This window comes from Pongo abelii, chromosome 4 (assembly GCF_028885655.2).
Source record: "Pongo abelii isolate AG06213 chromosome 4, NHGRI_mPonAbe1-v2.0_pri, whole genome shotgun sequence".
In the NCBI taxonomy this organism is placed as follows: Eukaryota; Metazoa; Chordata; class Mammalia; order Primates; family Hominidae; genus Pongo; species Pongo abelii.
Genome location: NC_071989.2, coordinates 147324626 through 147350662, shown reverse-complemented (window position 1 = coordinate 147350662; position 26037 = coordinate 147324626). Strand labels below are relative to the sequence as shown.

The 26037-nt window shown below is 49.1% G+C and overlaps 1 protein-coding gene across 6 annotated transcripts in view; it reads left to right on the top strand.

Annotated features, from left to right (window-relative positions):
- The window catches only part of SIL1 (SIL1 nucleotide exchange factor), a 326909-nt gene that overhangs the window by 299686 nt on the left and 1186 nt on the right, over positions 1-26037 (top strand). For all 6 annotated transcript variants that reach the window (XM_054556611.2, XM_054556609.2, XM_024247395.3 and 3 more), the window contains 2 exons: positions 22343-22439; positions 22892-23056. In XM_054556611.2, coding sequence (XP_054412586.1) covers positions 22343-22439; positions 22892-23056 — 262 coding nt within the window. The remainder of the gene's footprint in view (positions 1-22342; positions 22440-22891; positions 23057-26037) is intronic.

The window sequence follows — 26037 nt, the reverse complement described above, 5'->3', positions numbered from 1 at the left end:
CCCCGTTGCAGCCGAGTTCACGCTTTCCTGAGGAGCTCTTTGGATTTAGCTTTTGGTTCTGGAATGTTAGTGTATCCTGGAGTCTTTTAAAATATGACCAGCCACCCCTGTTCTCTTCTGTTTGCTGCTCAATTTGATATCAAGGGGTGCACGGGGAGACCTGAGGAGCCTCTTCTTTCTGGAGAGTAGGGTCTCTACATTGAAAATAGCATGTGTAGAAGCGTGATCCATTCATATAAAAAGTAAATGGGTAAAGATTTATATATAAATTTATATTGCACATATATTTTTAAATATGTGATATAAAAATCTGGGCCGGGCGTGATGGCTCATGCCTGTAGTCCTAGAACTTTGGGAGGCTGAGGCAGGAGGATCACTTGAGCCTGGAGTTTGAAACCAGCCTGGGCAACATAGTGGGACTTAGTCTCTACAATCACAACAACAAATTAGTCAAGGCTGGACACGGTGGCTCACACTTGTAATCCCAGCATTCTGGGAGGCGGGAAGATCACTTGAGCCCAGAAGTTTGAGGGTAATATAATGAGACCTCAGCTCTATATTAAAAAAAAATTTAGTCAGGTGCAGTGGCATATGTCTAGTCCCAGCTACATAGGAAGCTGCGACAGGAGGATCACTTGAGCCTGGGAGCTCAAGGATGTAGTGAGCTGTGATCACACCACTGTACTCCAGCTTGGGCAACAGGGCAAGACCCTGTCTCAAAAGAAAAAAGAAAAAACTCTGCTCTTACCTGTGATGGTCTGAGAAGCAGGGACTTTTCCTTTCTATTTTGCACTCTTCTATACTGCTTGATTTTTTTTTTCTTTACCATGAACTTACATGATTTATAATTATTTAAATTACTTAATATAAAATAAGACACAGAAGTTGCTGTTGGGTTTTCTGGCATGAGCCCTTTGAATTCTGTGTTTTAGCATTCATGATCATTCTCTGGGCCACTTTATTCTTACACAACCTTTTTTTTTTTTAAATACTTTAAGTTCTAGGGTACCTGTGCACAACGTGCAGGTTTGTTACATATGTTACACAACCTTTAATTGTATAAGGATAACCTTTAATTGGCTTGGGCTTGGGGATGGACTCATCAGTTTGCCCAGATCCCTTCAGCCAGGTGGTCAGGCAGGTGTCGCTCCTGCTGTGCTGTAGGAATACTGTGGCCAGCCTCAGCTCCATGCTGGGACTGAACAAGGGCTTCTCTGCCCCTGTCACTGGGGCCTCAGCCCTGGGTTGTCCTCCCTCCTGCTCTTACTGCCCCTCTGTCCCCCTTGCCTGAGGACCCAGGACCCGTTTGTCCTGGACTTGGTGGACCCAGGGTTTTACCCTCATATTACCCACATAGTCCTCTCTTTGCCTCTGGGGAGAAGGATTAAACTCTTGGTTCAGGTACTATTTTGAGGTATTTGTCCAAGTTTAATAGTTGTGAAGGAAGAAAAAGGTTAGTTGCTGTTTGAACTGTTTCTCTGGGGTTAACAAAAATTAGTTTGTGGCTCAAGAAAAATTGTGTGAGCTCAGTTTGTTGGCAGCGGGGGTGGGGGTCATAGTTTCTGAGGTTCTCTCCAGGTTTGGCTGGTGCTTGGTTCCAGCCTGTGCTGAAGAAGGGCAGGGAAAAAGTGGGAAGGAGGAGCTTTCTTGCCTCTGGTGCTCTTAACAGCTGTAGTAAATTGTGGCATGTGTGGAGCAGCAGCAGAGCCAGCCCAAGGAGCTCTGAGCCAGAGGGTTCACCCATGGGAAAGCTGCTTTTTAGCCCAGCTTGAGGTTCTTACATCTGGACCCAGCATGGCTGCGTTGAACCAGACCTTCAAATGTGGCTATGAGTACCAGGCATGGCTAGAGCATTTAAGTACTCCACATGGGAGCTGAGCTTTGTCTTTCTGCATTTCTAGGGACAGGCTCAGTGGACAAGTAATGGTGGTAGAAAGAACTTGGTGACCGGATGTTGGCTAGCACCACTGCTTTCGGCGGGCTCCAGGTTGTTGGTGAAGTCAACGGAATCACTTAAGAATGTGCAGAGCTCAGGAACTGAAGCCTCATGATTCTCCTGCTGGATCTGGCTTCCAAAGGTCCCCATAACCCTTATCCCCAGCTGGCCTTGGAACAACGAGGCCTCCTATGTCTCAGCTCTCCCCAGGGACCCTACAGAGCTCATTCTGGGCTCTTGGAGGGTGTCATCTGTGTGGCCTGAAGGAGACCTGAGTTTCTGGAGACCCTTGAGAAGGGAAGCTGCTTTGATAATTAGCCAGAGAGATGACTGAGCCTGTTGGTTGGAGCCCAGTGAGGATGTTAGAAGAGTGTGCAGTGGGCCCTGGAGGTGAGGAAGGGCCAAGGACCCCTCTTCCTTCAAGCCAGGTTGTGGGGAGAGCCCCACTGTGAGCCCTTTGTGCTAGGCATTGAGCAAAGTGGCAGCTTTTGTGGTGCTGGGGATGTGGGAAGTTTTCTACTTTTGCAGCTATTATGCTGAGTTTCCCTCCCTCTCCAGGATGTAGGGGTATATTGGAATAGAGAGCTATCCTGTGAAACCATTGGTGTGAATGGGGAGCAACTCTGGGCTGAGCCTCATCCCCTCCCTTGACCCCCTGTCAAAGGTGCTGAGGTTTCCAGGTTCAGGGGAGTTAATCTTTATGGTCTGTGCTCTGAGAAGAAGATTCAAGTTAGTTGGTGAGAAAACCCTGCAAAGAGTTGGCTGCTGGGGGAACTCCTCACTATGGTTTTAGTGCTGTGTAGATTTCCTAAGTGGAGCTGTTTGAAGTAGAAAAAGTCCTGTGCATGGTCTCAGGGGCAGGTCTACAAGGATGGGCTGCTTTTAGAAGTACAAGCAGCAGGGCCTTTGGAGCATTTCAAGCCGGTAGGTCACATGGGATCTCTGCAAACAAATCTCCAACCAGACTGTTAATAGACTTGGCCACCTCCCATTCCAGCCCCAGAAAGTCAATTATCATCTAGTATCTTGGCCTGGAGTGGAAAAAAACAATGTGGTGGGCTATGAAGGCTCTTGATTTATGTTGTTTTTGGTCTCTCAACACATTCTGTTCTCCTCTTTGGAAAATAATACTTCCTTTCCTTTGGGAATCTCTTCACCAGTGCCACATGGTGTGGTGAGGGCTGTTAATCTTTATGCCCCACCTGTTCCCTTTCCAGTTAGGGCTGGTCATATCTAGACTTGCCACTCACAGTATCACTTCCATCTGGACAGTAATTGGTCCAGGGGTGGGCGTGTCACACAAGCAGGTCCAATCAAAGTTCTTCTCTGGAATTCTTTTTTTTTTTTTTTTTTTTTTTTTTTGAGTTTCGCTCTTTGTTGCCCAGGCTGGAGTGCAATGGTGCAATCTTGGCTCACCACAAATTTGGCTCACTGCAACCTCCCCCTCCCAGGTTCAAGCTATTCTCCTGCCTCAGCCTCCCTAGTAGCTGGGACTACAGGTGCGTGCCACCACACCCAGCTAATTTTTGTATTTTTATAGAGACAGGGTTTCCCCATGTTGGCCAGGATCTTCCCTGGAATTCTATACCACTTGGGAGGATGTAGTTACCTTTATGCTGGGATTGGCTGTTTACAGGGAGAAAACTGGAGAGAAACAAAACCTAGAGGTGCAGGCTGAGAGAGGGCCTTGGCACATTACTTAAGCCTCTGGACCCAGCTGTGCTTTTTACCTTTGTCATCCCTCTTCATAATGGGACCCAGTACACTCTCTTTTCCATAGATGAGGAAGGAATTCAAAGGAATTCAAATTCCTCTGAATTTCATTTTGGTCCCTTAAAAACAGAGTCCTAACTAATACAAAACAACTTCCAACTGATCTGTTTGCTTCTAAATAGCTAATGTCATGTCCAGGGAAGCTGCTTCCCTGGTGAAATCCTGTACCTAACACTTTGCTTTGCACACATTAGGTGCTTGCCTTGTGTTTCTTATGTGGTAACTGTACCCTCACCATCTGCCACCATCCTTTGGGAGGAGAGTGGAGACCTGAACCTGGGTCTCCCAGCCTGCCTTTGTTGGTGGCAGTGAATCCTGTCATCTGTGCATACATTTTCATCTCCCTTCCTCTCTGCCTCTGCTTCTGCAAAGGTAAATACAATCTGCCAGTCTTGCTTTGCAGGGGCCTTTCCAAACATGCCAGTGGTGGGGCATTTATCAGAATACCTCAGGCTGCTGTCTTCCAGATGTAGACAAGAGGCCATACTTCCAGGGCACAGTACTGTTGCAGCCGTGGGTGTGATTATCCCCCTCTGAGATCAAGCTGTCCCCTTGTGCCCAGTGCGAGCTGGTGCTAAATTTATTGTGCCTAAAACATCAGGGCAGTGTTAGAGGTTCCTTGCCCACTGCTTCTTTCCCAGGCTGCTTGTGCCAGCTGCAAGGCCCTTGTGAGGCTGTTAGGTGTCTCTCTGTGGCAGATTCATTGTTCCATATTTTTATTTAATTACTTACTTTTACAGCTCTTAGAATAAATGTAATTATCCATCTGTTATGCTACATTATGCCACTGAGGTTCATGCAATTCTTTCTCATTGTATATGGTATTTGTCAACTTGACCTTGCCCTCTTCCAATGTTGTTGCTCCCCTGTGTGGCTCTGTGCCACCTCCTCAATGGATCCTTGGCACCAGCCAATCTATCAGGGACCTCGGGCAGAGCTGACTGTGAGTGGCTCTCAGATGGAACAGGGGTTGGTGGAGCATGGAGTATTGCAGGAGGAGAGTGGCCAAACAGCCATCTCTGATACCATGCTGACCTGACAGAGGCATGGAAAGTTGGGCTGGTACTGGTCCCAGAAAGGAAAGCAGGAGCTCTAGCCTACAGTTTCCAGTCTTCAGCCAGAGAGGACTGTTGTCAAGGAGGACAGCCAGGTGAGGTCAGGCTGAAAGGAGGTGACAGTGGCCACTTGTGGACATATCTGTGGACTGTCCTGCCATGGCTGGCAGGTGGTGCCTAATCCTAAGATTGAGTCAGGGCTGATCTTAGACACAGCAGAGGTGGGCATTACCTACTAGAGGTGATTTCAGGAATCAAATGAAACTCCCTGCTTCCCAAATCTTTTTTTCTTTCTGCTACTGCCTAAAATTCAATTAATACCATTAGAAATTTGTTTCTTGTTTTTATATATAAAAAGTTCTCTTTGTGGGCAAATATAGACATTCCCAGGAGGGATATCTCAGGGGGCTATTGACCATCTGGGCTGCATCCCTTTTCTCAAGCAGGCAGGGGATATGCAGTGAGGAGGACCCATGGTCAAGGGAATCAAAGTGCAGGGAGATGGGGAGAGAAGTCAGAACTCAGGGCAGTCGCGGAGTCTGATTCCGTGAGCTCTTGGAATGGGCAAGATGCTCAGAAAGGGAGGGAGGTCATGTGCCCAACCCATCCACGTGCCTAGTGCTGGGGTTCACTGTCTCAGCTGGGAGGGGACACAGAGCCAGCCTTGTGTCTGCAGGCAGCTCCTGTTAATTGCATGCTGGGCATTGGGCTCTACCATCTAGAGTGAGGTCACAGTTGAACAGGCAACAAGGCACAGTCCAGGTCCTTGAGGGAGTTCATGGTTTAGGAGGGGAAGCTGATCTTGTCAGGTCTGTTAAGAGGATGGAAAGAAGGAGGGCCCCAGGAATGCATAGCAGGGGCCCTGTGAGGGTCAGGAGGTCAGCGAGTGTTTCTCTGAGGAGATCGTGTCTGAAGGGTTCTTGCAGTAGGAACTGGCCAGATGAAGATGGGGACAGGCAGGGGCAGGGCGCTCAGGCAGAGGCGGTGGGGAACACAGCACACTGAGATTCCTCTGTCGATGGAGATGAGTTGAGAAATTCATCGGGGGAAGGGAGGTCCTCCCTTCTCATCACTTTGGTCCTGAAACAGGGTCATTTCCAGCAGATCTCTTGAATGGAAACGCTGAGCCTGCTACTGTCACTGCTTCTGAAGCATATTCCCCAGGGGCCAGGGGAGGACCTGTGTGGCACAGGCTTTCTGTGGTGGAGGCACTGTGGTCAGAAGCTGTGCTCTACCGCCTCATCCCCCCAAGGTACCCGCAACCCAGGGCAGGGCCTGCTATGCTGACTCTTCCTCCTCCTCATTCATCTGCCCCACCTCCAGCCCAAGCACACATTAAAGGACTTCTGACTTGGAGGTGGGCCCAGTTTGGAGCTCATTATAGCCCAGTGGCCAGGCCCTTCATTTTCCCTTCCAGGTTAAGACTTGGCAGGCATCAAAGGTTGCAGGAACACCCCACAGGCCTTCTCCCTTAGTTGTCTCGCTCTTGCCCTGTCTGCGTGGCCTCCTTAGCTGAGCTTTTCCCACCAGGGCCTCTGGTGACTTTCCACAAGTTTCCCCTCATTCCAGCAAGCAGATTCATGACTAATTGCTGGTAATTTTTTCCTCAAGACTCTATTTATATAGGCTGTCGTGTTGGGGGCGGGGGAAAGCGGGCTATAGTCCTGGGGGGGCTGCTGTTCCCTGCAACTGCCATCATTAGACTGAGGCCCATGTGGCATTGATATCCACACTTTGTCTTTATTCTTGTATTTTTTTGTCGTTGCGACATTTGGTTCTTTGAACATCTAACGTCCCTTTTATGCTTCTCATCTCCCACAGAAGATTGTTGTATTTTGTCCCCCACTGAAGCTGCGTTTTCTTTTTGTCAGATTTCTCACTTTCTTCTTTATTGTATTTTGATCAGTGCAGCCATGTAGGTCTGGGTTTTATTGGGAGCTTTTCATCTTTGGGGCAGTGGCCCTCATGGCCTGGGTCTTCTGGCCAATGCTGGGTCCTGCCTCAGGCCCCTGAAGCAGGACTTTCCCACCAGGGTGAGAGAGGCCCAGGTTGTTATCTGTCCAGGGATACTCTAGCCTAGCGGTTCTGAAAATTAAGCATGCCTCAGAAGCACCTGGAAGCCTTGTTAAAACGCAGATGGCCAGGCCCCTCCCCTAATGGTTCTGATTTCATGAGTCTGGGGTGAGGCCTGAGAATTTGCATTTCTAACTAGCTCCCAGATACTGCTGGTGCTGCTGGTCCAGAGATCAGACTTGGAAAACCACTGCTTTAGAGTAATTCCTCCTTTACCTTGAGCCAGAGTGTGCAGGGCCCAAGGGAGGAAAGAACAGCAGGGTACCAGGATTCTCCTCCTGCATACTGGGTCCAGCTCTCAGAAACACGATGGAGGATGTTGCCAGGGCATCATAATAATAAACACCTGTACAGTGATTTCACCTGCCCTGTCTCACTTGATACTCACAGCAGGTCCATTGGTAAAGTAGCACAGCTTCTTGACAAATAATAGAAGTCAAATTGAGATAAGTTAAGGGCTCCTTCCTGGCCATTAGGCTAGTAATTTGCGGCATGTCCCCAGTGGAATCCAGTTTTCTTAGCTCCTATTCTAGAGCTTTCATGACTCTGCTACTTATTAGCTATGTGACCTTGGGAAAATTACTTAGCTTTCTATGACTCAGTTTGTTGATGAGCAAAATGGGAGTAATAGTGTCTACCTCATAGAGTTGTCATGAGGATGGCATGAGTTAATGCTTGAAAAGCACTTGAGAGCTATTAAATGGTGGCCTCCAGAATCCCCTCCTCTCATGGCGATGAGGGGCTGTGGGTTTTTTGTTTTATCTGTTTTTGGCATTTCTGTCACAAGAGGCACAGGAAGATGTACTAGTGCCCACCAGACAGCATTACCCGGCCATCAGGACAGGGCTCAGTCACTTTGGAAAGTCACCACCCTCCCCCACCCGCCCGCCGAGGGAAATGGCCTGAGGAAGCCTGGTGGGTGATGTCTGCCTCCAGGAGTTGAGGATGGAGCAGTAACTGAGAGGCTGGGTCAGTGTGTGAAGCTTAAGACCAGGAGGAAGGGGCACCAGGAGAGCAAGGCGGCCGGGTGGTGCACTCCTCGGGAGCTACTGTGATCCCGGTCCTTTCACTGCCCAGCCCTGGGTGGTGGCCCTTGGAGGATTAGTTTGGGGGGAAGCTAAACTAAGTCTGCCATTTTAGTGGTTTTCTCTTCCTGCCTTGCCCCCACCTTCTGACTTGGGACATTTACAGCAGTAATGGGGGTTTGAGTAGAAGGCTAGTCTCGATTATGCTAGCAATATTGAACCTGTTGAAAATTACACGCCACGTACTGTTACATTTGGTATCTCATTTAATCCCCGGTAGCCTCATGAAGTAACCCTCATTTGACAAATGAGGAAGCTGGGTCCTTATCTGTATAAGTAGGGTGACCACATAATTTATTGTCCAAAATGGGACACTTTTAAGAGTGAAAGGGGCACAGTTAATTACTGCACTGGGACAAGAGGCATAAACAGAACATATGGTCACTCTCTATATAAGGCTTTGTGTTAAGTTCTGTGGAAGATATAAAGGTGAATAAAGCACTTTCATGGTCCCGGAACCTGGACCTTGAGCTGAGAGGCAGGTTAATTGACCTGTCTTAAGGTTGTACAGAAAGAAGTCCAGGATTCAAGGTCAAATCTGTGTGGCTCCAGAGCCCTTGGTCTTTGCTAAGCTGCCGTGACACTTCCCTCTGGAGTGCTGTTATCCCCCTCCGTGGGTGCCTAGAGTTAGCCTGTTCCCAGGATCTCCTGCCCCTCAGCTCAAGGTCCAGGTTCCAGGACCATGAAAGTGCTTTATTCACCTTTATGTCTTCCATAGAACTTAACACAAAGCCTTATACAGAGAGTGACCATATGTTCTGTTTATGCCTCTTGTCCCAGTGCAGTCATTAATTGTGCCCCTTTCACTCTCAAAAGTGTCCCAGTTTGGACAATAAATTATGTGGTCACCCTACTTACACAGGGTCCTCCCAACCCAGGGACAATGGCATTTTAATAGAGGACCCTGAAAGACAGAATTGTCTTTAAGACTCAAAGAAGTAAATCCCAGATGGTGAAATTTTAAGCGTTTATATCCCAGTAGGCAAGAGAATGTAGACAAAGATTCTGCTCAGCACCCCACAAACCTACCACAAAGGACTATTTCTAACACCCGACTTGAGGGTTGTGGGGGTCACCAGGCCTGTGATGAGATTTGAAAGGGCAGGAGTCCCACTGTGGCTCATGGAAGTGTCTGACAAGCAAGGCCAGAAAAGGGGGGGGACAGCAAAAAGCTGTTGCTTCCCCACCTCCCCAGGCAAGAGGGGAGCCCCTGCCTAGCATTTGATTGTTCTCAAGCCCCCAGCCTCCCTGCAGGAAAGAGCTAATGGGGATTGGCCCTCTTCCCAGCGTCACCCTCAGTCACCCTCAGCCCCTGGTGGGCCCCTGGGCTCAGCTTCCCCACGCTTTCTTGTCGGGGCTTTGTTCCCTCAGGCCCTGCCCTTGTACCCTGGACATTGGTGCATACTCAGCCATGGCGTGTGCAAGTCACATTCCAGGCTGTGTCCTTGCCCCATTTGCAGGCAGCTGAAAACTGCTGTGCATATGTCAGTTCACACTTGAACTGGTTTAATGTTTTTTTCTTTTAAGTTGCAATCTAAAATTCAGCCAGACAGGCTTTAACGAGCACTAAATCGTCAAGCCTTTTGTTTCCCTTGCTATTCAAGCCACAGAGATTTTGTGTTTGATTCAGCAACAATTGCTGAATCTTAAACAAACCATTTACATTTTGACATTAACTGTTTTATGAGTGTAACTTTTTCTTTGGCATTAGAATGATTCCAGCAGAAGGCCTTTTAATGATCTATCAGAAATAGTTAAAAGAGTCTGTGGAAGGTGATTCTTAACATTTTCTTTTGGGGAAAAAAGTAGGTTTTCATTTGCCTTCAGTTGGGCAGTACATACAGAAGTTTAGCCTTCCTCCTCCTATTTTAATAACTTTTGATCTTGTCAAGGTCATTCCTCCAGCATGCCCTCCTGCTCAGCTCCTCCATTTTTCAGACAACCCTTGCACCCAGTGGCTTCTCTCAGAGTGGCTCTCTGCGCGTCTCTGTCGGCTGTTAATTTTGTCTGATAGAGACAGGAACTATGTTCGTTCTTTGCTCTAGCCCTGGTATTCTTAACTGAGGTCCCTGTGCACACTGGGCGTGATCAGTATTTGTCAACCAGCTGACTGGACAAAGAGCCTCAGACAAATAGCATGTTTGCAAACAAAGCCATCTATCATTCTGTCCCTTGAAGCTGTAAGTAATTGGAACTTTTCTCCAGTTCTTAAAGATTTCCACAGAATGGGAAGTTTCCACTTTCCTTTAGGTTCCCATTCCAGCGTCTGGTGAGTCAGGTCAAAGGGCCTTGAGCAAGGTCAGGCCTCCCAGTGTGGTTCCTGCGTCGGAGAAGCTCTGTATTTTTCTCAGCCTCCAATGAGACCTGGTGAACCCTGCGCCTGGCTGTGGAGTCAGCGGATCTGCCCAGTTTTCTTCTCTGTTACAATGTGAGCCAAGTGGCCAGGCCTAGGAAACCCATGCTAGGGAGGCCTGAGACTCCATGTGAAATGCAGCTGGCTGAGGAGGCCATGCTGATCCGCCCCCACAGAAAACCAGGAGCCTGGGTGCTGCACTTGCCTCTCAGAACTAGAACTAATTGTTCTTAAAGATCTTTCCAAATACCAATGATGCAAAATATTTGGATGGTTCACCATATTGTTCACCATATTTAAACTGTCAGAACCTTAAATATCTGAGCAAAACCTCAGCAAACAAAGGATATTTTGGGGACTTGTTATGTATGTTGCACAGCAGAGAGATTTGTAGTCTATACGACTTCCAAATCCTGTAAACGAAGTATTTCAGTGTTGTCATTTTCAGCTATAGACCGTCCTACGATCATTGCCTTTTCTTTTGCTATTAAGAGATGGCTCATTCATAAACATTCCTACAGTTGTGCGGCAAACGCAAAATAGGCCCTGCGTGATTCCACTGGCTCTGATTGAGGAGATGATTTTTCACACAGTGAGATTTATCACGTTTATCAAGTTTATGACAGAACACAAGGAGGGTGAGGGGATGTGGAGGTTGGAGGGAGAGCAGATCTGAGTGAGGAAGGAAGCTCTTTCCTGAGCCTCAAAGGGCGGGTTGACAAGGTGTGTTGCCTATAAGCTTGGAGCAGGGATTGTGTGGGCCGTTTCCTTGGATCCCCTCTTGACCTGCAGGGTCTGGCCTCCTCCGCTCTCCCCCAGCCACCAGACATGGGGATAGTTATACCACCAACTGGTATAGAAGACCTAAAATAACATCCTCTGCGTTCTCTAATAAAGTTGATAAATCTCAGTGTGTGAAAAATCTCCCATATGTTTTAGCTTAAATTTTCTTCTGCTTAACCTTGTTACTCCTGCCTTGCCTCCCTCAGACTGCCTGAGACAATTACTCAGGGACATTCTTTGAATAATTAGAGGCTGCAGATAATTCTCTTTAGCCCGCTTTCTTCCATGTTCCCTACCCTGTGGTCTCCCTTTAGCCAGTTCTAATTAGCTGCTTTGATCCTTCCTCCCAATCTCTCCCTCTGGCTTGTTAATTACATTTCTCCCCCATGAATTCCTTCTGTACTGGCTTTGTCTATCCAGTCAGAGGAGCTGAGAGTGAGAATCTAAGGCCACTCAGTGGGAGGTCTTCTTTGTCCCCCAACACAGATAGCTCCTCTCCCTTCTGAGAAGCCTGAAAACCCTGGCATTCTGTCTTAGCAGAAAAATAAAAATAATAATTTTTGTTAAATGGTATATTATGATAAAACAGCTGTTATCCTAATGCTTGGCATTTGCCAGGAACTCTGTGTGTGTTTACGTATATAAAATCACATTTCATCCCCACAACAATCCCATGAGATAAATATTATTGTTATTAATCCCTGTTTTACAAATGCAGAAACTGAGGTACAGAGAGGCTTAGTAACTTACCTCAGTCACACAGCTGAAAACACTAGAATCTCGGACTTGCACCTAGGTCTGTCTGACTCCAGAGCAGCACTCAGTGTTTTGCTTCCTGGGTTTGGGCTTGTTGATGGAGAGGAAAAAAAAAAAAAAAAAGGAAAAAGTCCAGGTCATTGGCTTTTAGCCCACCAAAAAACTAACCAACCAACCAACTCTGAGGTAATTGTCAACTCTTTACCCTCCGTGTAGAAGAAGCTTTCTCAATTGAAATTATAAAACTGGCACAGAAGCAAACTGGCGTGGTGCAGGGGGTATCTGGGCAGTTGGAAATCTGCTTCTAGAAAAAAAAAGAAACCAATAAATTCATCACTTGCTTTAATTCTTAATTCTCTTTTCTGACAGTTTTCTCTCTCAGGAGGTTAAGGAAGCAATAAGGAGAAGGGCCTCACTGAAATTATATTCTGAGAAACAAGAAGGATCTGTCTGGTTAAAAAAAACAAAACTTTAGAGAACATCAGCAGAAAGTGACTGTGTTTGGAGAAGCTAAAAGGGGAAGGTAAAACTCTCTGCTTCTGAGTTTTAGGGAAAGTAAATTTCAGAGGGTCCAGGAAAAAGTAGATATGATGTCTGAACAGGAGCTTCAAAAGGAAAGATGACTCAGAGTCTGAAAAATGAAGTGTGCTTAATAGAGTCACGAGTGATTACTGCAGGGAACAGGGAGCCACCTAAAGAGACCCACATGGCTTCAGGGGGCACAGTTCGAGCTGAGATTTTGTCTAGAGATGAAAAAGGGACCTGTAACCAAGAGCAAATAGAGAAGAAGGATGCAACCTCCGAGAACAGTGTCAGGAGCACCAGATGGGTGAGACCTGGGAAACACTAAGAACAACAAAGGCGCCTGTGCAGCTACTGTTGAGAGTGAGAGGGATGGCAAGGAAGGCTTTAGGCCACCTGGTTCAATCAGGTGATTTAGCAGATGCCATAGAGGGTATCTCTGTCCTTGTTGCTCATTCTGTTTGCCTCCGCCTTCTCTCTCAAGGAGAACGGCCTTCCTGCAGAAAGTAAAACAAACATAGAGTTAAGTGGAACTTGAGACCAGGAGTGTACAAAAAGTGTAAATGAACCACTGGCTTCTCCAAATTAGACAGGGTCTGAAAAATTAAATGCCAGACAGAAACTTAGGGACATCATCATCAAACTGTGTGCAGGAATCTTTATGGCATTATGGGGATTGGGAGAGGGGCAAGGAGACACAATGGGCAACTGTTCTGGTTTTCAAAATAACAGAGCAAGTTTTTGAGATGTGACTTAAGAGTATTTTTAAAGAAAAGAGACCATTTCTTAGAGTTAGTGTGGGTTCCATAAAACCAGGTCTTGCTGGACTAGTTTAATGCTTAAGTCCTCCCTCCCCCCTCCCTCCATATAGAAAAGTTTAACACATTCTACTTGATGAATTATTGAAAGTGGAGACACCCATGTAACCACCACCCAGATCCAGAAATGTAACATGATCAGTACCCCAGAAGACTCTCTCAAGTTCCCTCCCAACTCTAATTTTCTTTTTCATAAGATTTGCCAGGCTGGTAGATTAGGCTGGTATAATAGACACAGAGGAAGTCTGCATTTCAGGAAATCATTTGACAGAATCTCATAATAATCTAATAGATCAGATAGAGAAATGATGATAAAGACGTAGATTTGAGGCCGAGTGCCGTGGCTCACGCCTGTAATCCCAGCACTTGGGAGGTCGAGGCTGGCAGATCACTTGAGGCCAGGCGTTCGAGACCAGCCTGGCCAACATGGCAAAACCTTGTCTCTACTAAAAATACAGAAACAAAACAAAACCGGGCGTGGTGGTGAGCGTCACGGTGTGTGCCTGTAGTCCCAGCTACATGGTAGGCTGAGGCATGAGAATTAAGCTTGAGTTCTGGGAGGTGGAGGTTGCAGTGAGCTTAGATTGCGCCACTGCACTCCAGCCTGGGTGATAGAGTGAGGTGAGACTCTGAATAAAAAAAAAAGAAAAAAAAAGAAAAAGACGTAGATTTGTAGCAGCTTGAACAATCAGACTTAATCAATGTTTATTTAGAAATGGTTCAAATGGTTCAGTGTCAACAGAGCCTTCACTGTAGTGATGTGCCAAAGAGCTCGTGGCAGACTCTGTCCTGTCTAACCTGCATTCTGGTTCTCATGTGAAGATGTGGGAACAGATGGCACTGATCAGGAAGAGATAACCATGTGAGATACATGACAGTGAGGATCCAAAAGAATAGTGACAGGCTAGGAGGAAGGGTCTAGGTAGCCAAGTGGCATTTTAAATTTTATTGTTATTAAACTTCTAATTTATAAGTAATTCAGATTGCTTGTTTAAAACAAAAATTCACCACCCAGAAATAAATATATGGTGTCATATCACCCATACCATTTGTAATTTGCTTTTTGCCTCCTGACAATATTTATTCTTTAGTAAGAATAAAATCGAAGCCCTGTGCTCGCATTCAGAGCCATGTTGGGGACCCCCTGGCTCATCAGAAGATCATGTGAGCAGCCTTTAGGGATTTGACCTAGGCAGGCCACTGTAAGCTCTGTGAGGCTACTAACAAAAATCTAGAGATGGCCTGAGGCATTGGGGGCAGAGTGGCCCTGGGGCAGAGGCAGCCAGGCCCACTGGACTCTGGGTGAGGGGTTGTCCAGCCTGGATCCCTGTGGGTAGGTTTGGGCACCACCACTGTAGGGATTCGTCAGTAAGTGGAACAGGGTCCCATAGAGCATTGTCAGGAAAGTGGAGGGTTTCAGGAGTCACCCTGAGAATGACTGCAGAATCCTGTGAGGCCACGTTGTAAGAGGGGAGCTTTCTCTGGATGGTTGGCTGCTCCCAACTTTCAGAAGGGCTGACCTGTCAGGACAGGATCAGGCAACCCTTTCTTTCTTCAAGGGTAGACTTAGGACCAGAGGGTATAGGACCAGAGGGTATAAGCTTCATGATAGCAGATTTCAGCTCAGTATCAGAATATGTTTTTCTGGCAATTGGAGGAGTTTTAAACTAGCGTAAAGCTGCCTTGTTTGATGATGTAGTCTTCAAGTACTGGGCTGCCAGTTACCAGAGATGCTGTACTGGATAAAAGGTTGAGCATTGGCTCTAGTTATCCCAAATGCTGGTCCTCAGAACATAGGAATCACATGTGGCATTTATGAAAAATCAGGTCTTCGGAGCCACGTTCTCTGAGATTATGATTTAGTATATGCAGGGTAGGGCTTGGAATCTGTATTTTCAAAAAGGGCTCCAATTGTTCCTTGGAGAAATGGCTGATTCCATGGCTGGCACAGGAAAAGAGCAGTATCTTGTACAAGAACATCCTGTGCCAGAAGGTAAGAAAATATTAAAGGGTGATGGAAACATGTTAAAAAGACACAGAAGCCAGCATGAAAATGCCTGGTGATTAAGGATAATTTGAGCATTGAAGTAAATGGTAGAAATGGACTCTGTTCCATAGATTAAATAAGAATCTATTAATCCATATTGATACCAGTAAATGAATGAATGAAGAAATGGGAAAGAAGGAAAACCTCTTCTTTCAGGTAGAATGCCAGCAAATAAAGATAGAAGCAAGAAAAATAAAGATAGGAGTTTGAATATCATTTGACAAACATCATGGTACAGATCGAACATCCCTTATCTGAGATGCTTGAGACTAGAAATGTTTTGGATTTTCTTTCTTTTTCTTTTTTTTTTTTTTTTTGGTTTTTGGAATATTTGCATTATGTACTTACCACTTGAGCATCCCTGATCCAAAAATCCAAAATCCAAAATATTCCAGTGAACATTTCCTTTGAGCATCATGTTGATGCCCAAAAAGTTTCAGATTTTAGAGCATTTTGGATTTTAGATTTTTGGACTTAAGATGCTTAACCTGGGATAATTGAGCAAGAATTGTCAATAATTGCCAAAACTACTACATGAAAGTTTGTTGAGGAATAGGCTGTCTTCATATCTCAAAGTGTCTCCCCACAAAATACTAATTTCAGAGGAACAAATAGTATTTTTATAGTGGAGAAATCTGGCAGATACCACCATAACCAAGTATTCAAAGAAAACATCCAATTGTGAGACTTATGGACATCACTTGCCCTCCTGTGTGATACACTGAGAAAGATACAGCATTGTGTTTGTGTATTCCTGCCAAAGCCACGGCCTCAATCTAATCATGAGAACACATCGGACAAATCCAAACTGAGAAACACTCTACCGCTGGCCTGCACTTTTCATAAATGTCAGTGTCATGAAAGACAAGACTAAGGGAGAGTTCCAGATGAACGGAGACCAAGGAGAGAGGCTGCTGTGTACGTCGTGTGGGCATAAATCGGACGTGGGGCCAAATTATTTTTCTAAAAAGAATATTATTGAGAGGGCTCTGTGCAGTGGCTCATGCCATTAATCCCAACACTTTAGGAGGCCAGGGCGGGAGGATTGCTTGAAGCCAGGAGTTCAAGACCAACCTGGGCAATATCGTGAGAACCCTCATCTACAAAAAAAAAAAAAGTGTTTTTTAAAAGAGGAAAGGGTGAGGGGTAAGGACTATTATTGGGACAGTTGGCAAAATCTGAATAAATATCTGTAGATTACTGTGTCAGTTTACTGATTTTGATCACTGTACTTTGGTTATGTTCTTGGGACATACACACTGATATGTTTAGGGGTAAAGGGTCTTCATATCTTCAATTACTCTCAAATATTTTAAAAAAGAAAATCTGTGTAAATATTAATAGAGACAGAAAATTGTGGTAAATGTCCACAATTGGTGAATCTGGGTGGGAGTTTATTTACTATTCTTGCAGCTTTCCAGTAAGTCATTTTTTTGTGTAATTACTTTTCTATAATTTTTTTTTTCTTTAGAGAGACAGAATCTCACTCTGTCGCCCATAGCTCACTGCAGCCTCAGCCTCCTGGGCTCAAGTGAGCCTCCTACCTCAGCCTCCCGAGTAGCTGGGACCACAGGTGCATACCACTATCCGGCTATTTTTTTTTTTTTTTTTTTTTACTTTTGCAGAGACAGGGATTTTACCACCTTGCCCAGGCTGGTTTCGAACTCCTGGACTCAAGCAGTCCTCCCGCCTTAGCCTGTCAAAGGGCGGGGATTACAGGCATGAGCCACCACACCTGGCCTATTTTCTGTAATTTCTTAAAGCACTAGTCTGAAATGGTTTCAGGAAATAAACTGCCCAGGTGATTGTGATGCAGGGCCGTGTCGGAGAGCTACCAGATGGCCCTCAGGAAGGTGATTTGCTGCCCCTCCCTCTGAGGTTCCCTTTATCTCCTCAGAGGTGGGCAGATGATTATGTCTGTGTGTGTGTATTGTGTGTGTGTCTGTTTGTCAAGAGGGTCTAGAGACCCTCTCATGAGTTGCTGTTACTGTGGTGAGGAGTGGGTGTCTCATACTTGCTTACGTGGGTGGCTTCCAGTTGGGGGCTGTACATGAAGGGGTCAGATGATAGCCCTGCCTTTCCCAGTGTCCAGATGGAACTCCTGAGGCCATACAGGTCCCAACACAAAGTGATATGCAGCTCATGTGTTGTGTTACTCCTGGAAGCTTGACTTTGCAGTGGAAGATTTGTACAGTGTTTTTTGTTTTTTTTGTTGTTGTTGTTGTTAAACCTATTCCATGTTTATTCAATTCGGTAATTGTATCTTTTTTTTTTTTTTTTTTTTTTTTTTTTTTAAAGATAGAGTCTTGCTCTGTTGCCCAGGCTGGAGTGCAGTGGCGTGATCTCAGCTGACTGAAACCTCTACCTCCTGGGTTTAAGCGATTCTCCTGCCTCAGCCTCCCGAGTAGCTGAGATTACAGGTGCCTGCCACCACACCAGCTAACTCTTGTATTTTTAGTAGAGACGGGGTTTCACCATGTTGGCCAGGCTGGTCTTGGACTCCTGATTTCAAGTGATCTGCCCGCCTCAGCCTCCCAAAGTGCTGGGATTACAGGCATGAGCCACTGCACCCGGCCAATTGTTTGTATCTTAACTGATTGATTACCTAACCCCACTCATCCCTGGATGGCAGGCAAATATAGATGTCTCTCGAACCCATGTATTTCAGGATTACACATCCTGCAAATTCTTGCTTTCCCAGATGATGGAGGCTACACATTAAGGCATAAGCAAGGTGGGACCACCAGAGGAAATCTTTCTTTCTGGGCAAGAAGGTGAGCTTGCACTTCGTCAGGTGAATGATTGAGCCTGGCCCCGTACACCCCTGAGATGTGCCCTCTGCCCTCAGTGCATGGCATCATCTCAGAGGCATTTCAGAAGAAAAATGGTAGTTTTTTTCTGTTGTAAGGGAATAAAAAGAGTATTTGTTGTACTTAGAAATGTCACAAGGACGCGTGAGTGAGCACATCCCTCTGCTGTGCCTCTGGTGTCCTGGTCTGGCCTGGCAGTCTCAATCACAGAAGCTCTCTTCAGTTACACCTTAGCGTTTCCTTGGCCCCCATCTAACTAGTCACCCTCATCCTTATTCCCATCCTAGAGCTCTGCCTTTTCCAGTTGTTCTCCTTTTCAGAAATTCAAACTTACTTTTCAGCCCCTGTTGTTCCGGTTGACCCTGGAGCAGGATTTCCGTGCACATACCCTGTTGGCCCTGCCACCTGTGCAGCGGCACAGGACCCCACACTCAAAAGGGCCCGTGCTTGGCTTCATGCTCTGTTCTCACTGTCTTTAAATTTCTGATAATTCTTGAACAAAAGGCCCCATGTTTTCATATTGCACTTGGGCCTGAAAATTATGTAGCCAGCCCTGAGCCCAAGGGTGAAGTCAGCCCCGGGGTGTGTATTGGGCAGCAATCTCCTGGGCCCCCTGGCCGAGCTGGGCTGCCTTCCCTGTGGTCAGCTCCTTCAGTCCCCTTCCACCCAGACACTTGCTCAGCTTCAGTTAGCTAAAATGACCTCTGACTCTTGGCTGATTGCCCGAATTGCTGTCACCCTGACCCAAACTCTTTGGTTTTTGCAAATGCAATCACTTCCATTTTTGCAACCCTCCCTACCCCCAGCCCATCTCCCTGCAAGATTTACAGAGTAGCAGCTGCTGTCGTCCCTCTGCACACAGACAGCTGACTCGCCTGCTGATTGTGAACATCCCAGTAATCCAAGTGCTAATGGTATTTATTTAGTCCAGCCGGCTTAGCCCTGAACAAGGTTTATTCTCATTTATCGCATCGGAGATGAGCTACGTCCTTAATATCCTTCTGTTGACTTTGAGCACACCAGCACCACTGATGTCACTTTGAGGCGTGCCAGGCCCCCGCCCGCTTAACTCACTCAGATCCCCAGCTGTCAGGACACCTACCTTCCAGCCAGCAGGACTGGCCCCTCCGGGGGAGGGCCGCAGCTCTGGTCCAGAGTCCATAGGCTGGAGGAGGATGGGGCTGGCATACATGATATGTGCTCGAGGCATCCAGGCCGAATAAAGCTGTGCTCTCAAGGATGTGGTCTGGCCTCTTTGTGTAATAAGCCTACCGTAATTATCTTTTGGCCACAGTGCATTGGCTAGCACTGTGGCATTTTGGCATTCATTAACTGTTCTGTCTTTAACATGGGTAGTCCTAGCTCTGCCTCACAGGTGAAAACTTGCCCAAGGCCATGAGCCATTGCTCATGAGATTCCCAGCAAGGGTCCTCCAGGCCCTGGTCCTTGTACATCCAGAGGCCTCACTCTGAGCTGTTTTGGTAGTTGCCTCCCCCAGCCCCAGGCTGTGAGCATTTAAAGCCCAGGGCGGAGCTGCCTGTGGAGAGAGGGTCTATTTCTAGGAGCAGATTCTACCCTTGGTGGGAGATTGCTCAGGAAACCTTCAGCTCTATTGGCCCTGCCTGGATGGACTGAGGAGCAGCTGGAAGCACAGGCCTCATCTTCCCCCTCTTCCTCTGGTGTGTTTCTTCAACCCTTTGCCTGGGCAGCCCTAAAAGGCCACTTCACAGGGTGGCCTTTTAGGGAACTCCTGAAGCTGTGGGAACCCTGGGGTAAGGCCTGGAGTTCCCAGGGTTCCATGGGTACCTCGTTTAAGCTGATCATGTGAAGAGGCCAGGCAGGGCATGGGCCCAGGGCTGCCAAGGCTGCGCACTGTCACAGCCCATGTTTGGCCCATGGTCCTGCCCTACCCACAGACTTGGCTGTGGGTGAAAACATGAATTTATTGCCTTATGAACCTGATTTCAGCAATTTACAAAAGGTCAGACTTTCTCTTTTCTCTCCGATTTACTTATCTGATGTTGGAGCTCTCTTCTCTCCTACTCTAAATGGGGTGGGAAGAGCCTGCTTGAGGGAGACAGAGTGGGTGGGACTGGGCTGCTGCTGGCTTGGCTGTGGGTGGTTCCCGGCCCACATCAGCCTACCTTCTGAAGAAGGGACTTCTCTTTGCCCTGGTCACAGTGCAGAAAGTGGAAGGGCTTTGGTTGCCCAGCCCTGGGTGATTAACTGGGGCTGCGATGATGGGGTGCTGTGATGAGCTTTGTGCTGTCTTTGGAGGGCCTTGTCTCTGCTGCTCTGAGGGCCCATGAGGGATGGGACTCCTTGGCAGTGCTCCCAAAGGCTGATGGGATGTCAGATCTCGCAGCCCCCTTGGGGAGGCAGCATTTGATGTTTGCGTGAATCTCTCAGCGTGGTTGTCTTCTCTTCCTGGACCCTCCTGTCATGGGTGAGCGTTCCTTAGGCACATGATGGCAGAGACAGCCCTAATTAGCTCATGCTTTGATGAAACAGCTGCCTGTCTCAAGTCGGGGGGGCAGGGGAGCAGCTCAGCTCCCAGGCCCCCCCTGCACCAGCGCCAGCCCGCCTATCTGGAGAGGAGCTGTCAGCCTCCCTTCCCCAGGGACTCTGGCCCATCTCCAGGCTGCTCTGCAGACACAGGGGTGGAGTTGCTGTGGGACGGGCTGGCACCCACCCTGTACTTCCTTTCTGGCTGAGAGGCTACAGAGTGACACGTGGTACAAAGGAGCTTTTCTCTTTAGAAAGCTGGCTCAGCGTGCTTGGTCTGCTCTGGACCTTGAAGCTTGTTCCTGGTCGCAATAGAAGCGGGGAGCTATCTTCATTCCATTCGGCCAGCTTTGGGTGCACGCCTGCTGTGTGTCCGGCCCTCTCCTGTACAGTGGCACAGTGTGTCTTTTCTGGGTTTAGGACCAGGAGCCAGCTCCTTCTGATTTGTCTTTGTTTCCTTACACCCTGGCTCACTCTCAAGGACACCGTGAGGGCCCCCTGGCCAGGAGGGTTGGGAGTTAGGAGGAACAGGTGCTTTTTGGGTCGCCGGGAGCTTGTGGTCATGCCAAGGGCAGGCAGCCAGAGGCATGTGGTGGCTTTGTAGACTGCGGTGTCCTTTGTAGGCTAGTTGGATGGGTGTGACAGCCACCATCTGACTGCTGGCCTGGCCCCTTCACTTGCTGTTGGCCTCAGGCTTTTGCGTGCCTGTCCCCTCTTTTCTCTGGGGCCTCACATGTGGGCTGCTGAGAGGGGAGCCCTGACCTGCCCAAGGGCCTGACTATCCGGTCCCTGTGCTTGGCACTTGCTCCTTAATTGATCCCTAATGCAATCTTGAAAAACAAGGAGCCTGCAAAAGGGCATCCTGCTAGGGATCCCGGCCTTGTCCCCTGCATGGCACCCTGCCCTGATGGGGGTCCCCACCAGGCCCCTCATCCCTTCATCTGGGAGGTCTGGGCCTGAAATTTTTTAATCACATCACTATTTCTCTAGCCCAGAATGGGGAGAGGAGTTCCAGAGGCAGCTCAGGGTTTTGAGTACTTTAGTGCAGTATGTTTATCTGTTGATATGTTCATGGTTGTGTACACGTGTTGTTCGTTTGTTCGTTCGTTCATTCATTCATTCATTCCCTACTGTCCAGGGACCTGTGACGTGGCAGGCTCTGTGCTGAGTGCTGAGAACACAGGGCAGAGAAGCTGACAGTAGCTGCTGTTATAGAGTGGGAGCCCAGTGCGAGGCATTGGGTTGTCCTGTTTTAGGATCTGCCTAGGTATTCAGAGGCTCCTGTCTCTTGCACTTTCTTCCTGCCTTCTCCCACAAGCATTTTCTGTGTGCAGTCTGAGTGCCGACCCAGGAGAGGAGAGGGATGGGTCCCTGGCCTTGGGGCCCCAGACCCAGAGGGGAACAGACCCATTAGTAATTGCCCCAGTGTGTGATGTGCCTGGGGTCACGGAGGAAGGAACATCTGGCACTGGCTTGGGAAGCGCCAAGAAAGGCTTCCTATGGGAGGGCAGCGCACCTTCGGCATCGAAATATCTTTACAGTAGTAGAGGTGGTTCACCTTCCCAGCCCACTCCAGCCCCTTGGCTGCTGGGGAGTGGGGACTGGCATGGGAGCACTCAGCCCTGTCACCTGTGCTATGGGCCGCTGTTCCCACGTGGGTCTGTGCCAGATGGTCTTTGTTTCCCCAGCTGAGTTTGACTTGCCCTGCGTGGGAACCTCTCTTGTTCTTGTTTCTCTCTAGGGATGGCTGGCATGGGCTCAGTTCCCTGACCATCCGATCCCTGGGCTGGGCAGGGTAGTCATGCTGTCCTGTGCTTCTTCCCCAGCAACCCCAAGGTCCAGGTGGAGGCCATCGAAGGGGGAGCCCTGCAGAAGCTGCTGGTCATCCTGGCCACGGAGCAACCGCTCACTGCAAAGAAGAAGGTGTGTTTCCACGCCCTTCCTCCTGCTTGGCCCCCAGTACACCTGTGGGGCCTGAAAGGAAAGGGTTTCTGTCCAGGCTGTGCATGTTACCTTGGGGGCCTGAGCGTCATCTGCTGGGTGGCACAGGGGGAGAGGTTACACTCAACTAAAGCGGATGGCAGTATGCTGAGGTGACTAGAGGCCTGGGGGCAGCTCCTGTGGTGTGGCCTTGGGCCCTACTCCTGGTCTCCCACCCTTGGCCTCTGTTTACCTCCCATTTACTCACTTGGTAATGTTGAAGGTGTCTGAGTCCCTCCTGGCCTCACAGTCCTGGGTTCTGGGGTATAGCTGTAACTGAGGTGGGGCCGGGAGGAATGGGGACTAGTTTGGGGCACCTTTGCCTGCCTTCCCTGGGCCTCAGGGCAGGTCCAGCTCGCTTGGCCCTTCAGCTGCCCCTGGGTCTGTGCCCCCAGGTCCTGTTTGCACTGTGCTCCCTGCTGCGCCACTTCCCCTATGCCCAGCAGCAGTTCCTGAAGCTCGGGGGACTGCAGGTCCTGAGGAGCCTGGTGCAGGAGAAGGGCACAGAGGTGCTCGCCGTGCGCGTGGTCACACTGCTCTACGACCTGGTCACGGAGAAGGTGAGTACCCAGGCCCACCCAGTCTCCTCTTGTTTGCTTTGGATGGATGGACAGACAGATGGAAGAGACTGGGGACGTCACTTGTTTGCTTTGTGTGTGCTTCTGGATGGATGGACAGACAGATGGAAGAGATTGGGGACGTCAGGGAGGATGTCATGTGAGATGTGGTGGCTAAGCTGAAACCTGAGGGCTGATGAGGAGTGAGAGGTGGCCCTGCCAGCCATGGTCACGGCCAAGTGTGCAGGCAGAGGGCTTAGCATGAGGCAAGCCCTGGAGCAGCCGAGACCAGGCCCCCAGGGGACAAAAGGCTGAGGGGGTGGAACAGCCCAGAGCTCCTTCGAATGGCACTGACTCTTCGGATTCTAGAAACCTGGAGGTGCCTCCTCTGGGAGCTTTGGCTCTGGGCAGGGCCTCAGAGCGGCTGCCCTTGAGAGTCTCAGGGACCCAATTGCTTGCCACTTGGGAGGAGACTTGGTGCCCAGCCCTGTTTGCAAGCTTGAAGAAGCGTCTTAATTAAGGAGGAGAGAGGAAAACCAGCCAGGCCTGGATTCTTAATTCAGCTGCTGCAGAGAGCATTGGCAGGGCTTCCTCAGTTGCCTCTCTCGGGCCACATGCTCCCCAGAACAGCCGCATGCCGACTAGTGGAGCAGGGCTGGGCAGCCGCTGGAACTGCTGCCGAATGGTGGAGGCTGGGCCCCTCACCACTCTGCACACGCTTCCCCCAGGCCTTCTCTCCCAGGCAGTGTCGGGATGGCTGCGGCCGCCTCTGTCCATCACTGTCTCTACCCAACTCTCTGACTGTCTTTGCCTGTCTTATCTCTCGGTCTGTTTCTCTCTCTTCTCTTGTTCAAGCTGCAGAAATCCAGTTTCTTAGAACAGCAGGCAGCCATGTGGTGCTCAGATCCAATTGATAAGGCCTGGGCATAGTTCGGGTTCTGGGAGTGGGCCAGTGAGCCTGGAGAAGGACATGAAGGACATATCAGCTGGCTGGGCATTTCCCAGGGAAACTGGGCTCTGTTCTCTGGTGTCTTGGGTGTGTGTCCCTGCTGCCCCCAGCCCTGGCATCCTGGGCACTATGGCACTGACGCATTGCTAGCACACTACCACCAGGCAGGCTCACCAAGGCTGCTCCGAGGCTGCCGGCCCCAGGAGCCTGCCTCTGGAAGCTTTGGGGTGCTGACATGATTGGGGAGGGGAGGACTGGCATCTCTCTACAAACAGTACAGAAATGGCCCTCTTCTTTCAGGGAGGACAGCAGATGAGTTTCAGCCAGAGAGATTTAGGACACACTGTACTTGGGCTGAGGCAGTCAGGGCTTCTCTGTTCTTGTGATTTCTTTTTTCTTTTTTCTTTTTTCTTTTTTTTTTTTTTGAGACAAGGTCTCTCTCTGTCACCCAGTGGCACGATCTTGGCTCACTGTAACCTCTGCCTCCCGGACTCAAGTGATCCTCCCACCTCAGCCCCCTGAGTAGCTGGAACTACAGGCCCATGCCACCATGCCTGGTTAGTTTTGTTCATTTTTTGTAGACAGGGTCTCACTATGTTGCTCAGGCTGGTCTTGAACTCCTGGGCTCAAGCAATCCTGCCTCAGCTTCCCAAAGTATTGGAATTACAGGCGTGAGTCACTAAGTCCAGCCTCTTGCAGCACTTAAGAAAGAATGAAGACCTAGCTAAACTAGGGGTGGGTCCAGAGCTGCCTGAAGGTGGAGGGACATGAACTGTCCACCACGATGGAGGGGCGCTGTGCAGCTCAGGGGGATCACTGCAGCACATTGTCATGACAGCCGGGGACTGTGGAATTCCCATGGGCAATGTGACACCCCCATCAGGGTGCTGGGTCCTCATATGTACCTTGGCCTGTGAGAGGACCTCTACTGAGAGACCATGCCCTGACATCTGGGCTTCTGCAGTGGTGAGATGCCTGCCTGGGGTTTGGATTCCATGGCCTTTGGTGCATCTGTGGAGCTGAAGGGCCGCAGGGGGACCCTGCCTGCCTGTGCTGCCTGCTGTGCTGGGTGCTGGGAAAATAGTCCGCAGTCCCTGCCGTCCCTGAGCTTTCAGGCAGATGTTTATCAGAGAATTCCCCTGAGCTTGTGTTGTAGTCTGTCTGCTGCTGCTTTAACAGAATACCCCGGACTGGATAATGTACAAAGAAAAGGCAGTTTTTGGCTCACGATTCGGGAGGCTGGGAATCCACGATTGGGTGGGTGCATCTGGCGGGGGCCTTTGTGCTGCATGGCAACGTTGTGGAAGGTGAGGGGGCAAGAGCACTTGTGGAAAAAAGCATGCTGGGCTGGGCTTGCTCTCTAGAATAACAGCCGCTCTCCCGTAACGAACCCGCTGCCCTCCTGACCTAGGCAGCTCCTCTCAATACTGCTGCCTTGGGAATTAAGCTTCCAACACTTGAACTTTTAGGGAACATATTCAAACCACAGCAGCATAGAAGCAGAGATGGCCAGTCAGGGGAGGCTCGTCAGTGGCGGTGAGGTATGCAGGGAGCTGTGGAGTGAATGGGGCCATGCGGGGGTGCACCTGGAAGTGGGAGCTGCGCCTCCAGAGGCCCCAGGGGAGAGTTAGAGTGACAAGAGTGGGTGTGAGTGGGTCCAGGCCGCGCACAGTGGGGGCAGAGCCTGCAGAGCCTCGCAGTCCCAGGGAAGGGATTAATTTTGTCTTTATCACCCGCAATGCCAGGTTGTGAGGGTTTGGGGACTGGAGGAGAAGGTGAGAGCAGGAGGCAGTGGACCGCAGGACACAGGGGATGAAGGTGGAGCTGACAGAATTGGGCTGTGTTTTGGTGGCGAAGCTGGCAGGACTGAGGGGTGGAGTAGGAAAGGACCAGGGGGTCCCTCTCAGCCTTTCCTGTCCCAGAATGCAGGATTGCACCCCTCCTCAGCTTCCTCTGCCAGCCCCAATCAGCCCCACGGCTTCCTGCTGCCGCGGGAAGCACAGGTGGTCCACTGTGGCCTTGTCTTCTCCTGGGC